The sequence below is a fragment of the Sminthopsis crassicaudata genome, chromosome 5 (assembly GCF_048593235.1).
Source record: "Sminthopsis crassicaudata isolate SCR6 chromosome 5, ASM4859323v1, whole genome shotgun sequence".
Taxonomy (NCBI): Eukaryota; Metazoa; Chordata; class Mammalia; order Dasyuromorphia; family Dasyuridae; genus Sminthopsis; species Sminthopsis crassicaudata.
Genome location: NC_133621.1, coordinates 61,583,014 through 61,607,269, shown reverse-complemented (window position 1 = coordinate 61,607,269; position 24,256 = coordinate 61,583,014). Strand labels below are relative to the sequence as shown.

Below are 24,256 nucleotides of genomic sequence, written 5' to 3'. Positions count from 1 at the left end.
AGACACAACTTTAAGAAATTTTGAAGAATTGAGTTATTTCACTTTGGGTCTTTTACTGATTGTTAGAGCAATCATAAGTACTCATAAAACAAGCAAATTAATGCCAGATAATTGAAGCATTTTTTAACCAACCATGTTGGTGAGATTTATGTAAAAACCTCCAGGAACAGGGTAATGAAATTTTGAAAGTCTCCTAAAATAACCTTACAATGTATGACAGTGAAGAATTTGTGTGTGTTATACAGACATCTGCTATGCAAACAGAAGGAATCAAGGTGACCTCAAGGACATTTGGAACATTCATTCTTATAAAAGTAACTCAAATGAGTTTTTCTGACAACTATTTAATCTTTCTCTTTTCAAAATCCAAGTAAACAATTAAGTTTTATAGAAAGAACCCTGATTAAATCCATGATGGGAAATTTGATATTCTGAGAAATTTCATCATGCTCAATTACAAACATGTTTGAAGCAAAAAAAAATTTTTTTAAACTCATTATTATTGCATTATGGATTTTCTCATAATAACTTCCTCATAAACCAGTCATAGCCAGGGCATGGCATATAGGGTTTTGGCAGAAGACACCAACATACAAGGAAGTATTTGTTTTCAAATGCAATTTAACATAGAGAATGCTGGACTAGGTGGATTCAAATTCTTCCTTGGACAGGTGTTAGCTATGTGATACCAAAGAAATAACTTCTCTGCACTTTCAGTCTCTTCATCTATAAAATGAAATCACTGGACTTGCTCTCTTCCAAGGTCCCTTCCAGCTCTAAATCTATGGCCCCATTTAAAAAACCTACTAACAGAGTTGTCTACCAGAATATATTTAACAAGTATGCTAGCATTTTATCATACAGTTTCTAACTATTGAATCACATTAGAGCTATTTGTTTCATTCTTATTTTGATAACTACTAGAGTTCCACAAACTCTATGGGCCACATTGGTATTCTAAGTTGTAACAAACATAATAGTATTTTACATTTGTGTAAAACTTGACATAATGTAAAGAGTACTGGGCTGGGAGCCAGATTTAAGTCTGAATACATGGTACATTGGAAGAACTTATATGTTAGAAGATATGGGTTCAAATCCTACATCTGATACCACCTGTGTGACCTTGATCAAAGTCACTTAATCTGCCTTTGACAGTTCTTTGTTTCCTCATCTGTAAAATGAAGGGGTTAAATGAATTGACCTCTTAGGTAACTTCTTGTAATCTAGAGATCTATAATCTCTCTGCTCTTATGTGACTCTGTGACTTTTGCTAAGTCATTTAACCTTTCTAGATCACATTCTTCTACTTTATAAGATGTTGAAGTAGATGAAACTGAAAGTCACTACCAGGTCTAATTAGACCAAGGACCTCATGAAAGATCTAGCTTACTTCATGTAAGGCCCATGATGTCCCTGCAGATAGGAAAGGCTGGTGAAACTCAGCAGTTTATGACAATATTTAACTTCATTGTCATTATCAAGATGACTAAGTGGTTAATTAATTCAATAAAGATTTATGAACTCCCTATTTTACACATAACTCTAAAGTAGCTGTTACACTGATAACGGGCAACTTCTGACACAGAGAAAGGGACACCTAATCTATGGATTAGAATTAGAGATCCAGGGGACAGAAGTATTTAATCCAATTTTCAAGACACCCCCCCCATTTTACCAATGAGAAAACCAAAGCCTACAGAGAGTAAGTGACTTACTTTAAAGATCATTAAGGACCCTCTGACTCTCAATCCCATATACCTTCCACACTACCACAGACATCCTGCTAATGCTAAATAATGCTAAATGTAGTCAAAAGCCTGTGAAAGTCCATCTTTCAGTTATGGATACAATATATAAAGAGGCACAAACTGCAGAAGTGAAGCGACTTAGAGAGACTAGAGTGTACTTTCTCCCTCACTTTCCCAAGACAGCAAGCAATCTGATATTGGTTAAATATGTGCAATCTTTTAAAACATAATTCCATATTTGTCATGTTGTGCAAGAAAAATCAGGCCAAAAGGGGAAAAACCTATGAGCAAGGAAAAGCAAATGAACAAACTACCAAAAAAGAGTGAAAATACTTCAATCCACATTCATTCTCTCTAGATGTATATAGCATTTTCTACCCCAAATCTATTGGAATTGTCCCAAATTACCTCAGTACTGAGAAGAACTAAGCCCATCACAGCTGATCATCACTCAATCTGTTACTGTGTACAAGGTTCTCCTGGTTCTGCTCACTTCACCCAACATCAGCTCATGAAAACCTTTCTGGGCTTTTTTGAAATTTAGATGTATGACTCTTACCAGGTAACTTAGCCTGTCTACTTCAGTTTTATTTTCCAGATGTTTTTGATTGTGCCCTACTCTGTGACTTCCGTGTGGGATTTTCTTGGCAAAGATACTTGAGTGCTTTGCAATTTCCTTCTCCAGGTCATTTTACAAATGAGGAAACTGAGCCAAACAAGGTTAAGTGACTTGCCTAGGGTCACTCACTAATAAGTGTCTCAGGCTGGATTTAAATTCAGATCTTCCTGACTCTAAGTCAGGTGTTCTATCCATTGTGCCATCTACCTTCTCCCCTATTTCAGTTAACCCATCTGTAAAATGGGGATAATAACCCTTGTCTCCCAGAGTTATTGTGAAAATCAAATAATATAATAAAGCATTTAGTAAAATGATCAGCACATATTAGATGCTAAATAAATGTTTGCTTCCTTATTTCAATATAAATTCAGAAATGGGATGGTGTAGTAAACAGAGTACTGTATTCAGATCAATAAGACATGGGTTCAAATTCTATGCCCAGATGCTTTGACTTGAAACTTGAAACAAATCATTTTATTTCTATCTCCATCAACCTACCTATAAAATCAAAATGTTGAAAGTTATGTCCCCTCCGGTTCTAAATCTATTATCCTAATAATTTCATTGTGACAGATTTGTAGTGAGTGAACATGTTTGCTGTTGACCTAAATTGAACTTTTATTTTTCTTTTTTCTAAAGATAGTATATTATCCCCTACTTTTCTCAAGAGCTTAAAAAGGTCTGCATTTCTTTATAAAAGGTTGGATTCTTTAAATATGATTGAAGAGTAGTGGGAAGAATGGAACTTATATGAATCTACTGGAAAAAGTTCAATATAGTTTTGGAAATATGTCACTAAGGTCTTTTTGGATTGAATTGTACCTATTTTATGGAATTGGCATCTACATAGATGTAGAATTTACCAGAAACGGGGCATTTTCTAGTAATGACTCATACTAAGTTGGCAGTTGTTTAAATATGTCAACCAATTATTGCTTAAAATCGCAATTAGAGAAACTGACCCAAAAACAAAAGGAAAATTACCTTCACATAAGCCTGTTAACTACTGCAATTAGGCCTTAGCCTTGTGAAAGCCAAATAAATATAAAAAAATAAGCTTTGCCAAATTTAAGGAAAAGAACTCCTTTTAATCAGACCACATTTTTCATGTGCTATTCTTTCATACATTTTCCTTAAAATTGGGAAAAGACATTATGCTAAAATTAGTTTATGCTAAAGTTTACAAAATGTAAAAGTATCCCCTCATTAAACTCATGCTGGACAATTTCAAAATTGGGAAATTTGATTCATTATTTGTTGAAACTCCACTGGGAACAAGTATATATACACATACACACACACATACACACACACTCATAACAAATATGCTTTGTTCAGCAAAACAAACTCCCAAGTTTGGCCAAGTCCAAAAGTTTCATTCTGCACTTTAATTCCATTTTGTAAAAGGGGAATGACATGTTTTACTTTCAGTCTTTTGGACTCAAGGTCTATTATTGCATATGATCAATTCTAAAAGCTTTTAAGTTGCTTTTCCTCTATGATGTTCTTTATTTTTCTCCTAGTTCTGCTTACTTTACTTTGTAACAGTTCATAAAGATCTTTCCAGTTTTCTCTGAATTCATCAATTTCATCATTTCTTATGATTTAATATTCTGATTTGCTTAGCCATTCCCAAATAGAAGAGTATCTTTAGTATTCCATTAGTATTATATGAAAAGAGGTTATATACATATATATACACACACATATATATACACACACATTATATATATGTAATATATATAAAAGGAATATGTATATATGTATATACATATTCCTTTTTTTATGTTTTTTGGGAATGGACATACTAATAGTATCTGAATCAAAAGAGCATGCATAGTTCAGTCATTTTTTTTGGGTAAAGTTCCAAATTGCTTTCCAGAAAGGTGACTGGTTATTTCATAAAATCGAACAAAAGGAGAGGAGACAAAAGACATTTCAATTTTGTAAGATGACTTAGAAAAACTTCATTAACAACTCCTTTTTTCAGAAACAAAAGTCAAACCAGGATTTCATTTTATTTACTATTATAAAAAACACATTTTTGCAAATTTTGTCATAGGTGGTCAGGGTTCACATGGAAATTGGAGGATACAGCCAAGCAATCTTTAATTTCTTTGCTTGAGCTATGAACAAAACTATTTTAATCATTTCACAGGACAGAAAATCTTTTTAAAATACTTGCTAGCAATAGGAAAGATGTGTGCTGCAAACAAAACCAAAGGGTAATATAAAAAGGAAGAATTCATAATATTTGTAAAGATAATATAACAAGCTGCAAAAGTCCAAACCTATATAAAATACTGTTTCATTATGAGTTTCACTGAAGAAATTCTATTTGTATAATTGCTACTTACAACTCATCAGGAAATCCAAGTTAATGCCTTTTAATTTTAAAATTTATTTATTCAATATCATTAACACATGTTGACATTAACATTTAAAAAGTACCAGGAAGAAATTTCATTTTGTTTTGTTTAGAAAACAAATTTTACTCTTCGATTATTCAAAATATTTCTTAGAAACTTATCTTTTATTAGAACACTTATGAGCCAGGATATTTAAATATCCCTATTAAAGAATGGTATTTTGTAGGGCAACTAGGTGGGGCAGTGGATAGAGCAACAGCCCTGAAGTCAGGAAGATCCCAGTTCAAATTTGATCCCAGACACTTAACACTTCCTAGCTGTATGATCCTGGGCAAGTCACTTAACCCCAACTGCCTCAGAGGGGGAAAAAGAATGTTATTGTGGTTATTTGTTTCAAAACAAACAGCAAAATGTTAAATGTATAGCGGGCAATTTCCAGTGAATTCTTTTGCATAGCTGGAGAATTTTTTAATTAAAAAATAGACAATTCTTTTTGTACAGCAAAACAACTGTTTGGACATGTATACATGCATTTAATTTACTTACATATTTAACCTGCCATCTGGGCAGGGGGAGAGGAGGGAAAAATTAGAACAAAAGATTTGGCAATTGTCAATGTTGTAAAATTACCCATGCATATATCTGGTAAATAAAAACTATTAAAATAAAAAAATAGACTACTATAAATCATTTTCTCTTCTGTGAAATTATAAGAATTACTAGATGGTCTCAGGCAACTCTCAGGTCCATTGTTTTGTGAATCTCTATACTAAACTGGATAATATATTAATTGTAAAATTCTCCAAACATTTACAAATGAAAATTATCTGCTACTAATAATTCTGCATTTTATAGATCAGAATGTGAATTAGGCCAAGCTTAAATAATAGCACTTCCAAGTTATAGTACACTGAGAATCTTCCAAGCAGATTAGTTATCTTCTCTGCAACTTAAGTCTTAAGAGAGTTGCCAAGAACACATTGTGGTTAAGTGACTTCTTCAGGGTCATATAGTCATATGACAGAGGCGAGATAAACCCACATATTGTCTTGAAAACATTCTCTATCCAGTCTACCTAGAATAACACTGACAATATCTTAGAAAAGGCCATTGTTATATTTTCCTCGAAATCTATTTTGACTGGCAAAACAGCTAAACAGCTTTCAGCAATATTTAAAAACGGAAATAGAGAATCACTACCAAAATCTCACTTCCATAAAATTATATAAATTAAGTGAACCCACTGTGAAGAGAATCAAGAAGAGATATGTTATAACTTTAGCTTCGTTCTTTTGAGGTTTTTCAATCCTGAAAATGTCTTCCTTCTGAAAAGTTTTTCTTTATCCTAACTTCCTATAGTAGTTCAAATTTTATCCATTTTCCAAGGCTCAGTGTAAACCCCGTTTACTTTATGAACCAATTTTGTCTCCCTTAGCTTGCAATGATCTTTAGGATGACAGATCCTAAAGGTGATCAAGTCCAATCCTGAGGAAACTGAAACAAAAGGAGGTGTGGTAACTTGTACATCATACAAGTCTTTACTCATGTCACCTAATTTTATGCTTGACTTATTTAAATATAACACCTTTAAAAAAGAGAATGTTAGTTTTTCAAGGCAATAGTTTCATATTTTGTAGCTCCTACCTACACCTTTCATTGAATAATACAAAGTCAGCAAGGTGGAATGGACTATGATACAAAAGTTCAGTTTTTCAGTCTTGATTCACCTCTCTTATACATCAATTCACTGAGCCTCTTAGTTACAGAAATAATTTCCCTAGGCTCTCGGGCTTATTACAACAGTATAAGTTCTTAGAATGGAGTAAAACACTGGGCAAATGAAATACATCAGTGATAATTGCTAATAATTTTCTCAGTTACATTCTGTATAGGGCATAATGGATTATTTTGTTAAGATCTGGGTTGAATCCTGCCTCTGACTCTAATTTTTATGTGGTCACAGATAAGTTATCACTTCAGTCTATTTTTCTCATCTACATAGAGGTTAATACTTATGATACTCATCTTCCAAGATTGTTATAAAGTTAAAACAAGTTAACACAAAGTGGTTTTCAAATCATAAAATGTCAGTTGTTAGGTGCATCAATATGAAAATTATAATACCTTTAGGGCATTTAAAGTCATAATTATAAGAAAATGATACAGGAATCTTCTCCCTCAAAATATATTTACCAAGGTAAGAACCATAGTCTATATTTTCACGTAGCTGTTGATTTCCAAACGTGTTTCTGCTCATTAAAAATTTTTAAGTCCTACACAATTAATGCTTTTCAAGAGTATAATGCTATCAGGAAAATGAACCTTATGTAAGGAATACCATCTTGTGATTGGGACCAGTCTATACAAGAAATGAATAACAAATTTTTATTTAGAAAAATCCATTCCATAATAATTTACAAGTTCTGTTATGAAATATGTAACTCACAAAATAAACTTCATATTTTACTTATACTGGAAAAATGTTGAATAAAAATAACAACAAAAGAGAAATTTTAAACATGTTTATTGGCATGTACAAAGTTTCTGGTTTCAAACAATACAGAACTATTTTCTGAAATGGTAAAAATTGTACTGCTATTATCTATTCAAATATCAATTCTGAAAAACACTCTTATATTAGGGTAAGAAATTTCACTTTTCCTTTGTTAATATTTTGTAATGCTTATCATTTATTAACACTCAATTATAATCTAAAAAATGCCTACAATATATTTGGCTTTCAAGGTCTATCATCCCAAAGATCCAAATGGATCTACACTGTTAAAGCAAGTTGGAGAGCTAAGCAATTGTCTAATTAAATCTAGGCAGTTTAGACCGCCAATTCAGGTAATTCTAACCAAGTATGATTCCTTCAAGACAAAAATATTGGTCTAATCCTGTTGGATGAGTTCATCATTCCCTGGGGTCAAGTTAGGCATTTTTAGAGGTACATTAACTTTCTAGTCACTAGAATATCAATAAATGCTAACAGATGTGGTACCCAACAGCAGCACTTGGCTATTCCAGTTGCCAAATCATTAATGGAAACCAGAAATCTTAGCTCAGTTAACAGGGACAAAGAACTACTCCAGTCATCTTTCATAAGAAAAGCCTTGATATATGATGACCACCACAACATAGCCTGAAAGTCTATGCATTTATGTATTGCTTCCACTGAGCTGTTTAGTTAAGATCCTGAAAAGTGTTTGCAGGCCATAAATATTTAATTCTAAAAAATATGCAAAAGTTACTGGAAAAAATGGCAATTTCATACATAATAAAATTTTTGAACCACACATTAGCAGACAAATACGTGTTATTTTTGCTTAGAAAACTTTCATGAAATGATTTTGTATAAGTGTTTCTATATGACCCTTTAAGATATTCACATCAGGGGCACAGACATGATAGTTTGGATCTTGTTTTTTTGTTCGCTTTAGCAAGGCTTCATGTGGTGGAGGCAAAGCATTATATGAACTCAGTAAACAAAGTTGGCTAGATGAAGCCTCATTTATTTCTTTAATCCTTAAAGCCTGCATGATAGCAGGAGCAAACTTAGAGTAATGAGCTGTAGAAGCTAGGATCACTGGGCAAGTTTTGTCTTGCATTCTATCTGCAACTACTTTAGCAACTGCAGTGTGAGGGTCTAAAATGTACCCTGATGTGTGATATGTAGAATTAATAGCAGCCAGGCAGTTCTCTTCAGAACACCAATCAGCTATGAAATCCCGCTGAAGCTTTTCAACTAGGATCTTTTCTAACTGAAAATGCTGCTGACTTTCTAACTGATGAAATAATTTTGTCATCAATTTTCCATCTCTATCAGTCATAAAATGTAAGTGTCTTTCCAGGTTAGAAGATTTCAGAATATCTATCGATGGAGAAAAACTCTGTACCAGTTTCCTTTTCCTTAGATCATAGTGTCCTGTTTTTATAAAATCAGTCAAAACATGGTTTTGATTAGAAGCACAAATAAATTTTCGAATAGGGATTCCCATCATTTTGGCATATACTGCTGCTAATATGTTTCCAAAGTTTCCTGTGGGAACACAGACATCTACTGGGCTTCCAAAAGAAATAAATCCTTGACTAACAAGATCAAGATATGCAGAAGCATGATAAATTACCTGAGGAAGCAGTCGGCCCCAGTTTATAGAATTAGCTGAACTCAAGATTGTTCCATATTCTACTGTAAGAAATCCAGTAAAATCTGAATCATTAAACATTTTTTTAATAGCTGTCTGGCAAAAATCAAAATCTGACTTGACACCTACTGCCCACCCATTTTCTTTTTGACTTCCAATTATCTGTTCTCTCTGAAAATCACTTACTCCATCTTCAGGAAAGAATGTGACTGCAGCTATTCTTTGCTTATCACTGTGAGTAAGACGACTAAAACCATTTAACACAGCACTTCCTGTGTCCCCAGAAGTAGCTACAAGGACCAAATAATTACAAGTTCGAGGGATACAGTGTGCAAAAAGATGTGGCATTAGTTGTAATGATAAATCTTTAAATGATCCTGTAGGTCCATGAAATAATTCCAAAATGAACTGATTGCCTGAAAGGTGTCTTACAGGAGCAATTTTAGAGCAGGCAAAGTTTTCTCCATAAGCAGTTTCAATCATTTCTCCCAACTTGAAAGCAGGTATGTGAACAGGATGTATACATTTCTCCAATATTACCTGTGCTCTTTCTATGTAAGTTGCTCCTATTAGGCTTTTCCATTCTACACTACTTAATTTTGGAAATTCCTTCTGAGGAACAAAGAGCCCACCATCAGAAGCTAATCCCTCAATAACAGCATTACTGAAGTATTTTGTGGAAATTTTTTCTCCAGGGTATTTGCATTTATATCTGGTTGAAACAAATGTTTCTGAGTCTACATCTTGATACCTCTTAATTTCCTCAAAGGCTTTATCAGCTATTACCTCTACAGATGCTCCATCTTCACAAAATATACGAATATCATACCATTTTTTATAGAATTGTCTCCTATATTGAAGTATTTCTTTCAGAGGCATTCCAGCGTTCTGGCCCACAATTCGATCAATCTTCTTTAAACTCAGACGATCTATTAAATCTGCTATAGGTACATCCAGATATATAATTATTCCACTTTTCTTCAGATGCTGCATGGTAGCATCATGCATTGGATTTGACCCAGAAAGGGAAATTACAATTCCAGATGCAGAAAAGTTTAACAGCACTTTTCCTTCCTCTTCTAAAAATTGCTCATTACCAACATCCTTCAATTTTTCAGCCACAGTCATATTCCACGTTATTTCAAGGATATTATCCACATCTATAGCACCACAACCTAGTTTTTGACTTATTATTTTGCCCACTGTTGTTTTCCCAGAACCAGGAAGTCCCATCAGTATAATATTTTTGTTTCCAAGAGAATGAGTCGAGAACCATGACTTCCTGAATTCTCTAAATGCAAAGGTCCTTGGAAGAACCAACTTTAGATGTCTATTTGCTTTAAAATGCATAAGAGAAACAAATGTCTTGGTTATTAGTTTCAAATGCTGATGCCGACTAATATGAAGCATTGTCTTTGAACTTTTCTGTCCAGGCCAACCTGTAAAAGGGCTTACACCCTTATCAAAAACAAATTTTTTTTAAAAAAAAGGACCATTAGTTACTAATAGCAACAACTACAAAATCATGTCAGATTGAAGAAAACAATCATAAATGTAAATCAAAGCAAAATATATAAATCCTCCAAATTTGGGAGTTTAAGTATTCTTAATAATTTCAAACAACAAAATGCTAAATCTTTATATAAAGTTTTTTTAACTTTTTAGGATGCATACCTGAAACTTAGGATTTTAAGTATTCCTAAGAATTTCATACAATAAATTAGTAAATCTTTATATAATTTTTTAACTTTCTAAGATGCATAACTGAAAATATTTTGTAATCAACATTTTATAGTTTGTGAACTGTTTTTTAAAATTTTGCTAGTATAGGATTAATATTTTTTTTGCTTCCTTACCTGTATATTCCTGGATTATCTGAAATGAGGAGACATATAATACAAAAATAGGGTAGCATGCTAATTACTTATAATAACATAAAAAATGAAGGGTAATTTCTAAACTTACTTATAAATATTTCTTTTGTTACATTAGCTGCAGGCTAATTTTATTGTCAAGTGTAGTCAGCATTCAATTTGCTTCAATTAAGAATCAACTATACCAAAAGTATTTCTTATTTCAACAGTAAATTGAGTTTTTAAAAGAAAAAAAATTATTATATTTTAACTATCAGGTCAAAATAATTTAATAACTTTTTAAATCAGTATCTAATATATATTCCATTTTTCCTCAACTTTTTTTTCCTTTTCCTTTTTCTTTTTTTTTTAACTTTTTTTACCTTTCATGAGCAGGTATCATTCTCTCCAACTAAATGGTGACAGATTTGACAAGAACTCTATTTCCAAATGTGAATGGAAATATACTAGAAAAGAAATAACAGTTTCTCTAATTTGCAGACTGTGCTTGATATATAGGAAAAATATTTCATATATTTCATAGCATTCTTACTTAAGCTAGCTGTTTCCAAATGTAGTCAGAAAGACCCAGATTCAAATACTATTTCTTTTTCTTACTGTATTATTTTGGGCAAGTCAAAACCTCTTAGAACTTCCATTTTTTCATATGTAAAGGGGGAAGGAGGAAGTAGATTAGATGACCTCTAAACTCTCAACTCTAAGCCTGTGATCAATACAAAAGCAACAAAAATTTTTCATCCAAATTTTGCTCAGAAATGCATAGTTTTAGTACCTTATTTCTAGGGTAAAATAGAAAATAACGCATTTATTTATCATGAAATCTCTCTTAAAGTATACATGACAAAGTAAAAATAAAACCTAGTTACTACATAGTTAAGAGCATTGATATTATACATTTTCTTATCATTTATCTTAAATGTGTTCAACATTGAAAACCCACAAAAGACAGTAAATATGGGATGAATAACATGGTAATTATAACTAAAACAAACTATAGATTGGCAATGAGGTAAAAATGTCTGGAATAATCTTATTTCTGCAATGATCACCATCTGTTATTTAAGTTGCTCCAAATTATTATGGAAGGAAACATGGAACCAAGTCAAATCCTAAACCTTTTCCAAAGTGACAGCCCAAGCATCTAAATATAATTCTGGTGGCAGAGGGCAAAGTTTCCCATGCAAAGGTTGTTTTAGATCTAGATGGATCCCATAATTTCTCATTCTTTTTAGGATACTGATTACCTTTGGAAATAGCACCAATCAACTATACAGTAATGTTCTGTCCCTGTTTTAGAAACTATTTCAAAGTAGTTAAAAGTACTTATGCCATCAGTCAAAAGTAGCCTTGCATAATTGAATTATTGCTTTTGTTCTTTATAATACAAACTAGAATTCAATCAAAGAATATTAAGGTGCTACATTATATTTTTAACATACTCTAAAAACAACTTAGATGTTTTCTCCTCTATTTCTCATTTACTGGATGTAGACAAAATCTCACTCAGTAATACCTTAAAAAATACAACCCAAGATTTCACTGGTATAAGCACTTAATTCACTAACTCATATTATGGGCCTTTATAAGTCTTTAATAACTGTGACCAAAAGATTCATTACTCTGCAGACAATTTGGGATAAGTCTCTTCAAACTTAGCAAGGGTGGTCCCTGGATAACAAGTAATCCATTACTGAGCTTTACTTGAAGCCTTTTCAACTTAGTGGGGACAAATACAAACTCTGCAAGTATGACCTTTAAGAACTCCTTCCATGATACAGTAATGTATCTAAAGATGAATTTAGTGAAGGAGTCATTAATTAACACAATTCTATTCAAATAACTGTAAGTTGACCTTTGATTTAACAAATAAGCTAAATAGGATAAGAAGGAATTCTTTCTTCTGTGATTATTCTTCAAGTGGTATATAACATTTCACTTCCACCAACCAATATGTACAGTAACAAAGTCAGGAATAGATCTTAAATGAACTGTGTAGCTTTCAAAGTGAAGGCAGTCTTTCTTTATAAGCCTGAGTGTTTAAAACAGAAACATACATTAAAATTAATCTAAGTTAGCAGTATATAAGGTTACATCATTTTCAAGATATTGTAAAGTCTACTTTAAAATGTGAAAGTTGAGACATAACATGAAAACACTGAATTTACCTGTTTCTATCTCTACCTAACTCTATCCTGCTAAAAATCAAGATATTAATCTTATATATTCAAATGGAAACAAAAAATGTCACAATGTGATCGAGATTGACCACATAAAAATGAGAATATCACAAAAACTATAAGAGAAGAAAGAGGAAGAGAGGGAGGCTTGATTATGTACCGTTTAGGGAAGATAGTAAAGTCCAAGAAGATGGCAAAGAAAGGAATCAAAGTCTTAAATGCCAAAAAGGAATTTATGAGACCCTTTAGATAAGTCAGCGGAGTTTTAGTTGATATGGTCAGGTTATCCTTTATGAAAATTACTTTGGCAGCTATGTGGAGGATGGTTGGGGAAAGCTGTCTTGAGGCAGAAAGACCAATTAGGGCACTACAATAAGGACCAACTTAGTGGGCTGCTTTCCCATTCCAATAAAATCTCATAATTTAGACCATGGGCATTCCATGTGTTTCTTTTGTCAATTCATCCTTTTGGATAGTTTCTTTATCTCTATTGAGAACTTTTATTATTATGGGAATGTATACAATCTGCACCATGCCATGTGGCAACAGGGGAACCTGGAAAATTTCACTATCCATGGAAAAACTCTCCTCCCTTTGGACCCAGAATAATATAATACTACTCACAAAATTGTGAAGTGCCATTGGTGAATAAAGATTACTATGTTTCATACTTCACTTTGTAATCAAAGGAATATTTTTATACCTCTGGAGTTGAACCTAAGAAGAAATAATCTTACAAAAACAAAGATACAGATTTGAAGTTTACAAAGCAACTTATGTGTACTATCCAGTCTGAGACAACAACCTTGGGAGGTTAACTCTGTAAGTTAGAATTGATTTAATTTTAAAATGGGGAAATAAATGACATACTTATACTTGCTGAGGTAGTAAGTGTTGGAGAAGTTCAAACCCAAGTTTCTCCTCCATCCAAATCCAGAACTACTACTACTACTGCCTCTCATTGTGTATGTGGCTAACATATGCAAGGCAGATACTTTCTGGTCAAATTTTTAATGCTAGTTTCTTGTCAAATGCTTCTATTTTCTTAATAATCAAGAAATAAAGATTAAGAGTAAGTTCTGCCACTGAAAAATCATTTAAAAAAGACTGTCCTTTCTCTTAGTATGATTTCATCAAGGACAGTCTTGATACTTCCTAAAGACTTTCTAACAATGGTTTCAATTGATTAAGTGAACAACGTGAGGCAACCATTACTAATGTCCTCACAATTGCATTTTTTTAAAAAATAAAAATAGCATTCTTATTTTCCTCACTCTTCTTTCAGATCTTAAAAATCAATCCCTCAATACTTTCAACATTGTCATCTCAAACATAAAATAGAAGATAATAGTAGAAGTCATGAAAACCTGATTTTTGAATCCTACTTCTGACAAACTATGACCTTAAACAAGCTCCTTAATCTCGAATACCTATAATACCCACCTCACAAGTGTCCTTGTAAAAGGCCCAAATAAGGCAGCATCCATAAAGCATTTTGCGTATTCAAAAAACTACACAAATGTCAGCTATCAGTTGATTTATCTAATCCTCCTAACTTATCTCCCTTAGTACCATGTCTTCCTCTTCATTATAACATTGATGATTCAGATGGGATGGGATGAGATGGGATAGGCTTTACTGAAACAAGTCTTCAGAGAAACCCTGTGTGTTGGCCCATCTGAATTAAACATGTGTTGAGGTCTAGAGTCAGCAGGGTATAGTGAAAAGAATCATGAGAAATTTAGATAGGGACCATAGACATTATACAGTCCATTCCCTGAATAGGAAACTGTAGCTAGGAGTCAATTGATGAGGACATGAAATATGGTTCATCCACATTTATTTTTTTTACCACTTTTCTCTTATGCCAAAATCATGTTTGATCCCTTTGATTGCCATCCAAATCAAGAACAAGAGGAATTTTAATGCCCTTTCCCACTTTGTGTTCCCTAAGGCTTGGTCCAGGACTCTCTTCTGTTTTCCCTCTATATAATCTCATTTGGTGATCTGATCTCCCAATGGTCTATCATTTCTTTGGAGATGACACCCAGATCTTTACATCTAACCCAGATCGCTTTCTTGAAACTGTTTCACAACTGAGATAGAAATATAATGTCTCTTCATACTCATCTGAGAAAATGTTGAGGTCGATGCAGAGGATTCAAGGTCAATACAAAGTTCAGGAAATTGGCAAGGTAAGTCCATGTTTACAAAAAGAAATATAGATCTACACTGAATTGGAGCAGTATGAGATGGCTAACAACACAATTGTCCTCATGGGCATTTACTAAAGGTGGTTATTAAAATTAGGAAAAAATCACAAAAAAGGTCTTTGAACACAAAGCCAAACCTCACCAAATAGGAAATAAAAAGGGCAAATATAAGAAAACTAGCGAATAATTATAATTACATGACTAATTAGATTGCTAGCATGAAGAGGGGAAAAAAACAAATGGGACTGATCTATTGTCATTAAGAATAAAAAGAGATTCTAACAGATCTTTTCCATTTTTATCTATTGCCCTACTTTCATCTATGAATAATCTCAGAAGCAAAATAATCACATATTTAGTGTTGGAGACCTAACATATTTTATAGATGAGGAAATTTGTTCAGGATCATAGAATTAGGGCTTGAATCCAAGTATACTTTATTTCAATTCCAATACACTATCCATCACACCACACTACTTGTATAGTTATCTTCCTTAGGATAACCCAAAAACTTGACCTTGTAAATCAAGTTTCCATAAACATCTCAAATTCATTATGTCCAAAACAAAACTAATTACTTTTTCTCCAAACTCCCATTCACTCCTTCAGAACTTTCCTATTGAAGGTTCCATAACATCATCATTCGTTTCCTATACCCAAAGGATTAGGTGCTCTTTATCACATGATAATTTCTTGCCTTTTGCCTTGCTATTACTCATGACTGGAATGCTCTTCTTCCTGAACCCCACTTCCAGAGGCTTCTTTCAAGGTCTCCACAGGAGACCTTTCACTGTTTCTTATCTCCCTTCCTCAGCCTCTACCTTGTCTCTAAGATTATCTTCCATTTAATAATCACAGCATTTATTTACATTTTATGTATCTTGTGGTTATTTTATGCAGTCTCCATTAAGCTTCTTGAGGACAGGGACAGTATTTACATTATTTATATCTTTCTGTACCTTTTTTTTTATTCTCCAAAAGGAAATAGTGAATTCTCAACATCTGAGTCTTTTCCTCCATAGTTAGCTTTCTTTTCAATTTATTCCACTGCTCAATGACCAGGTTTTAGCTGAGCTCTCTCTAAATTTTTCATTCCACTGTGGCATTATTTTCTGAAGTGATTTGACTTGTAAAGCTGTATTTTCTATCTTTAGCCACAATCAAATAATTCATCATTCAATACTCAACCTATTGATGAACTTCTGATTCTTCTTAAAAAAAATGAAAATTTTTCCATGTGCTTTTTCATTATATTTTCTTTATAGCATAATATTACAGAGCTCAAATTTACACACACACACACACACACACACACACACAAATACCACTTTAAGGAAAACAAGACTGCAAGAAAATAAGAGAATATGTAAGATTAGGGATATTAAAATTGATCTAATCCAATTCTCTCATTTTACAGAAATGTTGGCAGATACTAAAAAGGCTGACACTTCCTTAAGGGCATATCATAATAGCAAAATCAGGCTTGGAAAATATCTCCCAACTCACTAGCCAGGACCCTTTACAAATATATCTCAATAATAAAACAGTAGTTACACTGAATTACAGATAATAACTCTGTATTATTTCCATATATGTACACAACTTATTCTAGGACTTGAATGTTCTAGATAACCAATATTAATTATATTTTATTTTACTACAAAGCAATCAAAGAACTCTAAACAAAGGAAGTCAAGTACAACATTAAAGTATCTATCAAATTACATATTTCTTTCCTGTGCATATAAACTTAGTTTATCAAAAAACATATTTTGATGATCATTACACTTCCCAAAAGGCAAGTATCATTCAGAAAATTATTTTAAATGGACCAAGATGAATTTTATTCACCATAATTAAATGAATTACCTAATTTTAAATTCTCCAGTGTTCTTCACAATCTCATTTAGACAAAATATTTTCACATCAATATAAAATCTTTGCCTTTATAAATTCTTCCCAAAAGGCAAGTATCATTCAGAAAATTATTTTAAATGGTCCAAGATGAATTTTATTCACCATAATTAAATGAATTACCTAATTTTAAATTCTCCAGTAGCTCTTCACAATCCCATTTAGACAAAATATTTTCACATCTATCAATATAAAATCTTTGCCTTTACCTATTCTAAAACAGGGGTACTTAACTTTTAGGGGAGGAAAGACTTCCCTCATGGAAGTCTGGTAAAGCTCTGGGGACCCCTTCTCAGGAAAAAAAAAATTTTTTTGTTGTTTTTTTAAGAAAGAGAAATGGAATGAAACAAATGCTAAATTTCACTTAGAGAAAAATAAAGGTTTTTCCACATCCAAGTTCATAGATTCCCATGACAGACCTCTGCAGGAGCCCACAGACCTCAGATTAAGAATCCCTATTCTAACATATTAACAAAAACCATCAACTATAGTAACATTGACCTTGGAGACTTGTCCCTACTAGAATCATTCTACAATGAAAAATGGTATTCTTTTATTTTGGAAGATCTTTTAAGTGAAAAAGATGTTAATAAGTCATCTAAATCTTTTCATCTTATTCTATGCTTTCCAAGGAACAATTACATAACAAAATATAAAGTTCCACTGCTATTTCCTCAGCCAATCTCAAGATCCCCTCTATAATTCCCATGGTTGTTCCTCAAATCCAAGAGACACTGATGCTACCAGACATCAGAGGATGAGCACAGGGCAGAAGTACAGACCATACCTGCCATTGCAACTGCATTTGGGGATTTTATACACCAGTAAGATCCACTGAGTTTGCTATGTCCCTTCACCGGGAGGCAATAAGTGATTAAGGCTCTTCTGGTGCTTTTACCTGGTTGGTTGTTTTCTATTCTTAAATCAAATTGAAAAGATTTGGTGACAATGCTATTCAATGTTTTTTTTTTGGGGGGGGGGGCAGTATTACACTAGACTGTTAACTGTCATTACCCAAGGGGGATTGAGAATAAGGTAGAGATGGTATATTGGCTGTGGTATGTGTGTGTCATATATATGATGTGAAGATACATTATGAAGCATGGGGATAAATGTGAGGTTTGGGGGAAGCTGCTGAAGCTGAAAAAAAAAATCTTAAATTTTCCAAAATCTGAACTGGTTAAACTGACCTCAATTATGTTCCAAAAATAAATAAGAGGATGGAAGGAAATTAGGGAAAGAGGAAAGAAGGGAAGAAAAAAAAAGGGAGGGAGGAAGGAGAAATGAAGGAAGGAGGGAGGAAGACCGAAAAAGAAGGGAAAGGAAGGGAGGGAGTGGCTTGCATAGAAGGAACCACAAATTACATAGTCTTTGCACAACCTAGAGCTAACCTACCTGCTAAATTTTGTTTCATAATGCCCCTCATCCCTTTCAGGCCCAACGTGTTCCAACAAAGTCGAACATACTATTTAGGCAACCACAGTTCATTTATGATTCCTCTCTGGACTTGTTTCCTCATTTATAAAATGAAGGAAGCCTATATGATCTATGACTTTATGGATTCTTATTTCTTAGTATCTTGAAGTCTTGTCCTCTTCCACTTTAAAACATTCATGCAAGTTGTCACCCATTCCTTTCCTTCACACCTGCAACTTCTGGAATTCTTTTCTTCCCTAACGATCTGACACTCCTTCCAAACTTCTCCCAGATCATTATAATCTTGCTGAAAGCAATCTTTCCCTTGTGGAATTCTCCTAAAGAAACTTTGTAGTAGTAGCCAAGAAATTCTTGCATTCCAATGAAAAATAGATAATACAACCTAAGATAGCAAGATGAATGGGAAAATGTGCTTTCTATACACTATGGGATTTTAAAGGCAATTCCAATTGTTTGGTGGGGTCAACACAAATTCTTCCAATTGTATGGGTGATGTATTTCAAAGAAGAGAACACTAACCTACAATCATTAGGACATGCATATTTGAATTTTCCTAATAAAAGTATTAAGTTTTATGGAGCAACCTTTAATTAAGCATAAATCTCTTATGAGAAAGTACAGGATCGGATGACATGATGAAAAGACTCAAATTTTAACAATTCCACCTTCCTTATTACCACTTCAGTAAAGCATAAACTCTTTAATATTTCATTTGTTTATACCTACTGCCCAGAGATGTTTGAAAATGTACAATCAATTAAAAACTGAGTAGATGCCCATCAGTTGGGAAATGGCTGAGTAAGTTATGGTATATGAATGTGATAGAATATTCTTCTATAAGAAATGATCATCAGGATGATTTCAGAAAGGCCTGAAGAGATTTACATGAACTGATGCTAAATAAAGGGAGAAGAACTAAGAGAACATTGTACACAGCAACAAGATTATGTGATGATCAACTCTGATGGACTTGGCTCTTTTCCACAATGAGGTAAGATTCAAGCCAATTTCAATATACTTGTGATGGAGTCATGTGAATTATAACACAGTATGTTCACCTCTTTTGTTGTTTGCTTTTTTTCCTTCTCTTTTTTTTCCTTTTTGATTTGATTTTTCTTAGCAGCATAAATGTGGAAATATTTGGAAGAATTATACTTTCAATCTTTTTTGGATTACTTGCTGTCTGGGGGAGGGAGTGAAGGGAAGGGAGGGAGGAAAATATTAACACAAAAGATTTTCACAGGGTGAATGCTGAAAGGTATCTTTGCATGTATTTTGAAAATAAAAAGCTATGAAAAAAATTTTTCAAGAAAATTTTCAATCAATCAACAAGAACTTATTAAATGCCTACTTTATAAATCGTACCAAGTTAAGTGCTGGGGGTACAAAGACAAAAGTGCCCTTAAGGAATTTACATTCTAGCAGGATGACTTTTTTTTTTTTAATTTAACAGTAGTTTTGAGAGGGAGTGATCAAAAAAGTCTACATATAGAAAAAGTGACCCTGAAGCAGAGTTGTAAAGAAAACTTAGGATTCCAAAAGGCAGAGGTGAGAAAGAACATTTCAAATATGCACGTATATATGGAGATAAGAGGGAGAGGTGAGGAGAACCTCAATTATTACACATAAACTACCCATTGATCTTCATTAGGCTATTCTCTTCATTAGGCTATTCCCAAAGTACTGCCACCTCACTGCTGAAAAACATTCAGTGGTTCTTGACTGTATCTCTAAGGTTGACATTTAAAGTCCTTCCTAATCCGGCTTCAACATTCCTCCCTAACACAAGATTACATTTCACTCTACCCCTTTACAATGTTGCAGTGCTGTCTCTTTTGCCCAGCATGTTCACCCTCTCCCATACACTCTTTGCCTCTGCCTGCAGAATTCTTTTGAGATTAATGTAAAGTGTCATCCTACATGAGGCCTTTTATTAGTCAGTGCTCTCTACTTACTTACAGCACTGAAAATTACCTTGTATTTTACTAGAGGGGTTGAATTTACAGAAGAGAATATCAACTCCTTGAGGGCAGAAACTGTTGTTGATTTTATATCTTCAGCTTCCAGATATTCAGTAAAGGTATAGAATTTCTAGTTTTTGGTAAAATGATTCATTTTAAAATCCATAGAAAGATGAACTTAAGGTATTAAACCAAAGATATCAGCAAATAACAGAGGTAACTATTACCACCAACATGATATGGTCACAATTTTTTTTGTAAATCAAGATCATGTATTACATATACTTGCTGATCTTTTCAGTACTTTAGCTGATCTTTGATATGAATATCCATAACAATTTTTCCAATAATGCTCACTCTAATAAATGTCATGATGAAGAGTTGTTAAAATGTACATCCACTGATTAGGTTTTCAATACTATCAACTAATAAATTGAAAGGAACTATTTAAGCTCTAGGAATATCAGAAATTAAGTCAGAGGTTCAGAGGCTTCATGAATAAATTCAGCCTCAAGTCCTGCCTTTGACACTTCCTGGCTGTGTGACCCAAGCAAGTCACTCCTCTCTCCATGCAACAGGCACTGAGACTAGACCCTCCATAGAGGTGATAACCTGCATTGAGGGACGCACCTCACAACAGCTTTCTATATCAAAGAAATGAAAACTAGGTATTCCTTTCCCTCCCTTTCCCCACAAATTAATTCAATTAGTGATCATTGTGATCAGTGAATCATAATTCAACCTCATGCAAGTACCAGCTATAGAGAAAATTTTTTCTTCATGAGGCCTAATTCATTCTAATTAAGAAATTAGTTGGCAATTTTTTTAAATCTTGAAAGCTCATTTATTGATCCCATTCTATAATTAAGTAATAATTTTTACCTATTTTAAAACTATTTGCTATACATTACTTCATTTGAATCTCACAACAGTCCAAATACTAGAGGAATAAGTATTCCCATTTTGCAGATGGAGAAACTCAGAACCCAGGCTCAGAGGAGTTGTATGACTTGCCCATTTTCACACAGCTATTAAGTGTTAGGAGCAGCATTTGAACCCAGATCTCTTTTGACTCCAAGTCCAGAGGTCTTTCCACTACATCATTCTGTATCTCAGGAGAGAAAAAAAAATTAGTTGCTTAACACAATGTAATGTTTATGACATTTCAAACATATGCTTATTGTGCTAAAATATCACGTTTGCAGTTAGAAAAATATTCAATAATAACAGCTAGCATTTATATAGGGCTTAAGGCTTGGCAGGGTGCTTTACAAATATTATCCCATTTCATCCCATAACAACCCTGGGAGATAGGTGCTATTATCTTCATTTTACAGATAAGGAAACTGAGACAAGCAGAAGTACCTTGCTCAGGTTCACCCAGCTAGTAAATGTCTGAGATGAGACTGTTATTTCAGAGAGAAATCTCAGAACATTTGTTAGGGTGGTGATGTTGCAAGAGCAAAACTCTCTCTCCAATTACCCATGGATAGCCTGTTAAAGTGAGACTATTTTCCAAAGATTTCACAAGTACTTCTTATTCACTGTGTTCCCTCTAAAATCAAACGTACATTCATCTGTGTTATATGAACATAGTAAGCATCACTATTTTGAAAATATCATTAAAATAGTTTGAATACAAGAAAACTAAATGAAGTCCATTCTTGTTAACACTAACACCCTTATTCTTCAAGTGAGACAGTGAATTTCTTAATTTTTTGATGCACCAGTATCCCCAAGGGAAGGGTGTAATTGGGAAAATCCATTCAAACTTTACATTACATTGAACCACAAAAGAACAGTATCTTGAGGGACTCTTTCATATTTTGTCTTTGTGTCCTATGGCTCCCAGTTGAGTTCTTGTGGCATACTGGAGGTATAGTTAAATTTCATTCATTCAAAATGTATTGTATTTATTCAGAAATCCTTAAATTCAGTTATTGTTCCTCCTTTTCCTCAGTAATGTTCTTCTCCAGGATTAAAAAAATAAATAATATGTGAAGACTAGGAATAGGATGACATCGGTTTAAAATGTAAAAAGCCCTTAAGATAAGGTAAAAACAAAACCCACTACTACCATTCCAATGAAGTTGACTTACCTAAGATCAAGTCAGAGGTGAAATAGAAGCTGAGCCTTAATTTCAGTCCGATGATGGAAGGAAAGTTTTCTGAGTTTCTTCCCAATTGTGACCAAAATGATTAAGCTACCAGTGAAGAAATAGGAAAGTCAAGTCTAACTTCATATATTATTTAGACATCACAAATAAAGTCAACATTCAAGAGTCAAAATTCTAGTATATTGAGACTGTAATATGGTCCTGTCAATGATGGGAAAAAATTTGACTGGCTCATATAGAAAATGGTAAGACTGGAGTAGTGTTCCTTCCCTTACACACCTTCCCTGTTTGCAAAGTAAAGGGTATCTATCTATTGAGCTAGTGGCAATGGTATGATCCAATCCCCAAAGCTTGGATTTCCACTTTGCCATCCCAAGATTTCATAATTCTTTGCCTCTCTCTTATCAAGCTAATAACGGTCCTGTGGGATCACCTCTTACATCCCTGGGTAGTCTATCACCAATACTAAAACCACACAAGGTAACTGACGTACTGCAATAGTCATGGCTTTTTTTTAAGTGACACTGACAATTCCCTAATAACTTTCCCTGCCTGAATCTGGGACCACCATTTCTGTCTCTTTCCAAAATGAAATCTGCTCAAGGTCTGAAAGACAGATCAACCCCAGCTAAATCTATTCAGTCCAATTTCACTGGATGCTTCTCCGATAAGGCCCCAAATTCTGTCAGTGCACAGCAAGAACCGTTCTTGCCCGTGAAGCCATTTAAAAATGCATCCATGTGGAGGGATTTCGCAGACAATATAATATGGGGCCAGGTTTGTCTCCTATTCCTCAAGCACCCTTACTTACCTTAGAGGAATAACAATTAAAGCAGTAACAGGCAGCCTTCCTTCCTTGATGCTTTAAATGTTATTTTACCTGACTGTTCAATGCCTATTGCTAAGGCTGCTTCGCCTCACAAGATCGGGGGATGGGAGATGACTATTTGAAGGGGGCTTTCTTTCACCATACAAAGGAGGGGGCGCGATGGGGCAAGCGCGGGGCTGGGAGCTCGGCCCCCTCTAAAGGCAAGTTAATTACACTAAGACTAGGAGACCCCCCACTGCGCGGGCGGAGCGACTCCCCAAAACCCCGAGGGATCGGTCGGGGAGAGATGACACATCGGGCTCCCCGCAGTAAGGTGGGAAGGGGCTCTGAAGCAGCGGCAAGGCAGGGAGGGGGATCCTGAAGCTGGGAAAGGGGCGGGGCAGCTGAGAAGATTTGTGGATTTTCCGTCTGCCTTCCTTCTCAAATGACTCACCCAGAAAAGTCACCCTGAGCAGACGGGGGAAGAAAAGGGGAAAGGAAAAGGGGGCGTCCAGGGGTCGCTTCCGACGCTGGTGAACCTCCACTCGCCAGTACAGAAATCTCTTCGCCTCGGCCACGAGCTCCGACCCAGCCCCCCCACGGCGGCGGCGTGCGCCCGGGTAACGGCTCCGCCCCCTCTGCGCGGCGCTCATACCCCCTCCCCTGGTCCTGCTCCGCCCCACCCAGCCCTCAACGGTCCTGCGCTCTCGGATGCGACTACGTTTACGCATGCGCAGAGTCCAAACTCCATGCACCTGCGTTTCTCTCCCAGATTCATCCACATCCATCACCCTTAGAATCTGCGCCACCAGCTCCTGGTGGCCAACGCCTCACCCCTCCTCCCTTCGGCTTCGCTTCTATCTCACTCGTT

The 24,256-nt window shown here is 34.4% G+C and overlaps 1 protein-coding gene across 4 annotated transcripts in view; it reads right to left on the bottom strand.

The window, feature by feature from the left end:
- THNSL1 (threonine synthase like 1) overlaps positions 1-24,256 on the bottom strand; it is a 34,258-nt gene that overhangs the window by 9,157 nt on the left and 845 nt on the right. Inside the window, exons 1-3 of one of the 4 annotated variants that reach the window (XM_074266956.1) lie at positions 23,840-23,980; positions 22,560-22,664; positions 7,247-10,342 (exon numbers count right to left, since the gene is read on the bottom strand). In XM_074266956.1, coding sequence (XP_074123057.1) covers positions 8,066-10,294 — 2,229 coding nt within the window. In that variant the 5' untranslated portion in view covers positions 10,295-10,342; positions 22,560-22,664; positions 23,840-23,980 and the 3' untranslated portion in view covers positions 7,247-8,065. Of the gene's footprint in view, positions 1-7,246; positions 10,343-22,559; positions 22,665-23,839; positions 23,985-24,256 lie in introns of those variants that run through there. The other 3 variants (XR_012482184.1, XM_074266957.1, XR_012482185.1) reach the window with 3 other exon arrangements.